This window comes from Asterias rubens, chromosome 16, assembly GCF_902459465.1.
Source record: "Asterias rubens chromosome 16, eAstRub1.3, whole genome shotgun sequence".
In the NCBI taxonomy this organism is placed as follows: Eukaryota; Metazoa; Echinodermata; class Asteroidea; order Forcipulatida; family Asteriidae; genus Asterias; species Asterias rubens.
Genome location: NC_047077.1, coordinates 3,093,199 through 3,099,198, shown reverse-complemented (window position 1 = coordinate 3,099,198; position 6,000 = coordinate 3,093,199). Strand labels below are relative to the sequence as shown.

Below are 6,000 nucleotides of genomic sequence, written 5' to 3'. Positions count from 1 at the left end.
ACCAAGACTGAAGGCCAAATTAAATATTGACCAGAATGAAGGCAAATTTATATCTTAACCAAGACTGAAGGCAAATAAGTCTTGACCAAGACTGAAGGCCAAATGAAATCTTGACCAGAATGAAGGCAAATTTATATCTTGACCAAGACTGTGAAGGCTGGTTTAAATCTTGACAAGAAGATTGTAGTCCAGTTTACATCTTGACCAGACTGGAGGCCAATTTATATCTTGATGAACTGAAGGCCAAATTTTGACCAAGACTGAAGACAAAATCTTGACCAATGAAGGCCAATTATTTATATCTTGGAGACTAGCTGAAGGACCACATCTTGACAAGAAGGTAACTTAAAAGCTTATTTGAATCTTGCCGAGGACTGAAGGCCAATTTTAATCTTGACCAAGGTGAAAAAATGTCCCTCCAAACTACTTCGGCGAAAATAAGAGGCCAACTTCTTAAACTTTACAAATAAATCTGTGACTGACACATTAATAGTGGAATAGCGCCCTCTCGCGCCTTTTATACCCCAAACTAGACTGGTACCGTTATATTCTTAAACTTAAAACAGCTTTGTTTCGTACAGGTTCTGGATATAAATAGGGAAGACGTTTTCCTCATGAATAATTCATGAAGTAATTTCTGAAAAATAACATGGCGTAATCGAGGGGCCACGGAACAGAACGACCGGACGGTGACACTTGGAGCATAATTTTAGCACTTTCTGTTGTGTTTTTGGCGTACACGTTGTTCGCCAAAGTCAACAATGTAAGTAGACTCTTTTGGTCTGAAAATGTGGTTAATTAAGTCGGACAATTCTACTTGTGGACGTTAAGTTATTTCCCTCGAGAGCGCGAGCGCTGTATCATCAGAGTATTTTGTGAAATTGTATTGTATGTTTTCTTGTCTGCCGCCTGTGAAGTGAGGGAGATGCCATACAAAACACAACATCATAACAAACTATTGCTTCTTTACCAACCTAGGCTAATTTAATAACATGTATTAGTTTTAAGAGCGAGGATGGTCAACAGAAAATTACTCCCGTGACTGAAGTGAAGGAACATGACATGACATGACATGACACGCTGTGACTGTTGTGTTTATTTTGTGTTGACGCAAACATGACAAAATGACAGATAAAACATGGACTCATTGAAAAACTGAACTTAAATTTTAAAAAGAAAGACAAGAACAAGACATAACTTTCAACTCTTGCATGTCTGGCGGAGTAGGGTGTAGGGCCAGTGTATAAACAAGAGCCAGTTGAGTTAGTGGGGGAGCTAGCTCTGCTCATGTATAGTCACGTTATCGCAAGAGAACTACACTTCATTCCTGGGGCGCAAAAGTTTGACCATTCGATATTTAAGTCAAAATTGATTTAAACTTGTTGAACAGACAAACTAACGCCTAGGTCTAGTCTAGCTAGGAATATAAACTGTACATGTTTACTTCGTTTGGACTTGCTTGGAGTTGTAAAATCCCTGCACGTATCTTTTTAACATTTCATTTTGTATTTGTGGGACAGTCAAGTCAACAGTCCCGCACGCTGCATTGCCTAAATGATGGCACCTGTACTCTGTAGCATTGTTGTGCTTTTTGGAAAACTTGTAGTTATAATAATATATCCGCATTAATAAGCAATGGCGACCAGTGACACAAGTGCGACCGTGTTGTTTGATTTGCATTCAAAAGTACAAATAAGTAAAAAATGTAAAAAGGACAAATATGTAACAATTGTCTGTACAGCGTTATGAGATTTTTTATGTCGCTAAGACGCTAATATTTATATTAAAAATTAATTATTATTAGTCTGCCGTTTCTGGACTGAAATTATGCCCTATTTATGGCCAGCGATTCCCTCCATGCATTGGTTGCTGCCTTGGTGCCCTCATCTTAATTTAAAGAGATGTGACATAGTGCAGTTTTAACTTTAATATCTCAAGGAAAATTTGCCCTGACATGTTATGTACAATACCCCCCCCCCCCCCCCCCCCCAAAAAAAGGGAAAAGTTTCCATATGGCGCCACCACATTTTCATTCGATATGAAATAATACAGTATCTAATTTACCTGATTGATAGGCCTATACCCCTTTTTGTAAAAATGAGTGAAAAAGTGGTGGCTTTACGGAAAGTTACCGAAAAAAACAAAAAAACATATGTCACAGAACATAAAATTTGGCAAAGATGTAGTATAAGTATATGCAACAGACTCCTTGGTCTAAGCAGTCAGACTATTGGAATCTCTGAATTACTTTATCAGTTACCTTAGCACGAAAATTGTGTTTGCTGTGTACATTTATTATCATTCATACCCATAAACACATCATGCAATGCCATACTTGTACAAGTGTACCATGTACATCTGCTATCTTTTGAGTCAACCAAACTGGTCAAAGTTCGATTGTGAGTCAACCAAAGTGGTCAAAGTTTAATTTTGAAGATCAACTGGTCAGAATTGTTATTGTTAGGATTGTATACTGTACATTTGTTCTCTGCAATGACATTCAAAGTAAACTTTTTAAAATCATCAAGGAAATGAATGCAGTTTATAGGCCTAGAAAGTAAAGGGTGGTTTCTGTCAGATACCTGAAGTTGCTTTCAAAATATAATAACCACTGTAACTACATACATGTAAGCATGGCGCCTCCATCTTTGCTGACTTGTTCCTGGTTTTCAACCTCAAAAGCCATGCATGATATTCTTTCTTCTTTAGTCTGACCTCTGTTTTTTTTTTTACCTTGGAAAAAATCATAAACATTGTGTTAATATAAAAATAGCATGAAAAGTCTATTATCTAAGGCTAAATCGTATTGTAGGCGCAGGACTATAAGGTCGCAAGTCCAGTTTGTTTTATGGGTTTCTTAAATTGCTTTATTGCATATTTTGGAGCTCCTGGTACAGGTTACGTGTATGGATTAACTGTAAATTGTGGTATATTTGTTTGCCAAATGAAACACTCCGTTTCCAAGAAAAACATTTACTTTTGGATTTGAAATGTTTTAAATTTGATACATATTTTTTCACTAATAACTACCTTATGAGACGCGCGTGTGAAATTGCAAAGAACTTTCTTGTACATCATTGAGCTGACGATACTATGTACATGTAGGTAGGTCAGCCCTTGTGTAGTAACATGTTCCAACTTTTTTCAAGAGGAAAACACATCATGCCTGCATAAGGAATTTACCGAGTGACCCAAAAGGGGCTGTCTACATGTAGGTTGCCCTTAAAGACAGTGGACACTATTGGTAATGGTCAAAGACCAGTCTTCTCACTTGGTGTATCTAAACATATGCATAAAATAACAAACCTGTGAAAATTTGAGCTCAATTGGTCGTCGAAGTTGCGAGGTGTGAATGACATAAAAAACACCCTTGTCACACCAAGTTTCAGATGCTTGCTTTCGAGACCTCAAATTCTAAAACTTGAACTCTCGAAATCAAATTCGTGGAAAATTACTTCTTTCTCAAAAACTCTATCACTGCAGAGGGAGCCGTTTCTCACAATGTTTTATACTATCAACCTCTCCCCATTACTCGTTACCAAGGGAGGTTTTATGCTAATAATTATTTTGAGTAATTACCAATTAGTGTCCACTGCCCTTAAAACCTTGGTTGGTTACACTAATTAAATAGCAGGACATCATGACTAACTGCACCAGGATCAACATTGTCTCTGTGGTACATGTAGTGTACATAATTTGATCTGTGTCAATAATAGTCTGTTGTTTTACTGTCTCAGAGGTTCTTTGGTTTTGTTATAAACCATACGTGTGTTTCCCTCTAAATTACAATGTACACTAATAAGGTGTTCGGGCCAACAGCCCGGAACACCTCTTATTTGTTAAAACTATTATTATTTGTTCTGAAACTTAATGTGCAAAATGTAGTATGTGTACAAAGTTTGTGGGAGGATGTTTAGGGAACACGTTGCCTCGGATCGGTCGAGTTGGTCTTTGAAAAGCGTCTGAAACAGTTTTTTATAAAATGCATATGGGTAGAAAGATGTTGTAAAAGTAGAAGACAATGATCCACACAAACATGCCTCGAAATTGCACGGTTTTCCTTTTACCTCGTCGACTAACACGATCAGCCATTTATGGGAGCCAAATTTTTTACTCCCATAAATGGCCGACCATGTTAGTTCGCACAGTAAAAGGAAAACGATTTTTGGGGTTGAACGAAGAATTGACTAGAGTGGGATTCGAACCAACGACCTCCGGATTAACGTGCCGGCGCTCTACCAACTGAGCTATCTAGCCCTATGTTGGTGGTGTCCCTATTTTGTCAATATCTTTGTTCGGGGTGCCAGTCAGAAGCCATACAAATTTACCCAGTCAGTTTCCCTTGTGGTTTATATTGATAAAAAGAAAACCACGCAATTTCGAAGCAAACTTGTGTGGATCATTGTATTCTACTTTTAAAACATCTTTCATACCATATGCATTTCCACAGGTCTCCACAGGGATGCAAAAATGGGAAGTTGTGAACTTAAAAATTTATAAGGAAAAAAACCAAACTACTTTGATCTACTGTTCTAGATTTTTTTCCAGACTGTTGCCATAAATGTAAGATTAGTTTTGTTTGGCCTTGTTTGAAGGGGTAGGCTACAATATTGTCAAAATCTTTAAATACACTACACAGACACATTTAAGCTACGACAATGTGACACTAGAATTGAAACCAAAAATTGGATACATCTCATGTTCAATTTTTGTTTTAACTTTGTATTACTTACATGTATAAATGTGTAAACACACCAGGTAATGTATGCATCGAGTATGCATGAAATATGTATTCACACAGCACAAAGAAGTAATTTTAGCATTCAACAAAAACGCATGTACAATTTTTATTAGTATCCCCTCGGGCCAATGCCAGACACAAAATGGTGAAAACTAACTTGACAAAGCAACCTCCAGACCAACGCATCTAATACCAACATTTTGGTACAGTGTGTACGTAGCACTAGAAATGTATACCGGCGCTTAAAATGTTTGCACACATTTACAATGCCCTGTGGCCCAGCTTATGTACATTTATTTAGATGCAAGTTTGCCATGATCAACTAACTTGTTAAATTTATGCATTGTAAAGTCTTCTATCTCTCAACCTTTTTTGTTTAAAATGTGTAACTTCAGGGTAAAACAATGTTTTATCAACTGAAACTTGTCATAACACAACCTAGCATTGTAGTTCCTGTAACACAGTTAAGGCCTGCGTACAAATACATGTACCCCCATGTATATCTTGTACTTGTTTAATCAGTGTTCAAGTTTGTTATAAATTTACAAAGAAAATGTTTTTATTTGCCTGTCCATCATTAAACATGATAAACTTGGTCTCTGTACTCATGGTGAAGGACTCTCAGGTCAACTGGCACTGATAAACTCCACTATTTTCCTGCTTGTTGTTTGATGTCTATCCCCATATAAACCAGAAGAAGATCAAAGTTTAGAATATGAACACTCAAAGCGAAATATTTAGGAATTCAACTCATACATTTTTACTTTGTTATTGGTTGTGGTTGGATGGCTCCCTGGGATAATTCCGCTGTATTGTTGTGAACGGTTCTTGTGATGTGTGAAGTTGTGGTTGATGCTTCTCTGTGGTACGCAATTATTTCTGATTCTGAGGCCTTGGGAGCAGGCATGCCACAATATTGGTAAGTGTTTGTGCGAATCACGAGAGTCCATGGAAAAAAAACATATTGGCGACAAACCTGTGCAAACCTTCTACCATGTACATGTAGGCCTACATTCTGTGCACATTTTTCATGACCATACAAAAGCTTTCAAACATCTTGGCTAATGTATCAGGTCTGGACTGGAGTTACATACAGGCAAGGCAGGCCATGGCCTCCGTTGCCCCTTCTGTTTGCCTTGGTGCCCCTTTAGAAGTTTCAGATTTTGCAATGGTAGTGCCCTTTGCAAAATTAAAAAGGCCTAATTGCCCTCTCAAAGATTAATGTACCATGCTACATGTACTACATGTATGTATTTTTG

At 37.5% G+C, this 6,000-nt stretch overlaps 1 protein-coding gene across 1 annotated transcript in view; it reads left to right on the top strand.

Annotated features, from left to right (window-relative positions):
- The first annotated feature begins 663 nt into the window (after window positions 1-663).
- LOC117300734 (oxidation resistance protein 1-like) overlaps window positions 664-6,000 on the top strand; it is a 90,459-nt gene continuing 85,122 nt past the window's right edge. The window contains exon 1 of the mRNA XM_033784516.1: window positions 664-763. Coding sequence (XP_033640407.1) covers window positions 762-763 — 2 coding nt within the window. The 5' untranslated portion in view covers window positions 664-761. The remainder of the gene's footprint in view (window positions 764-6,000) is intronic.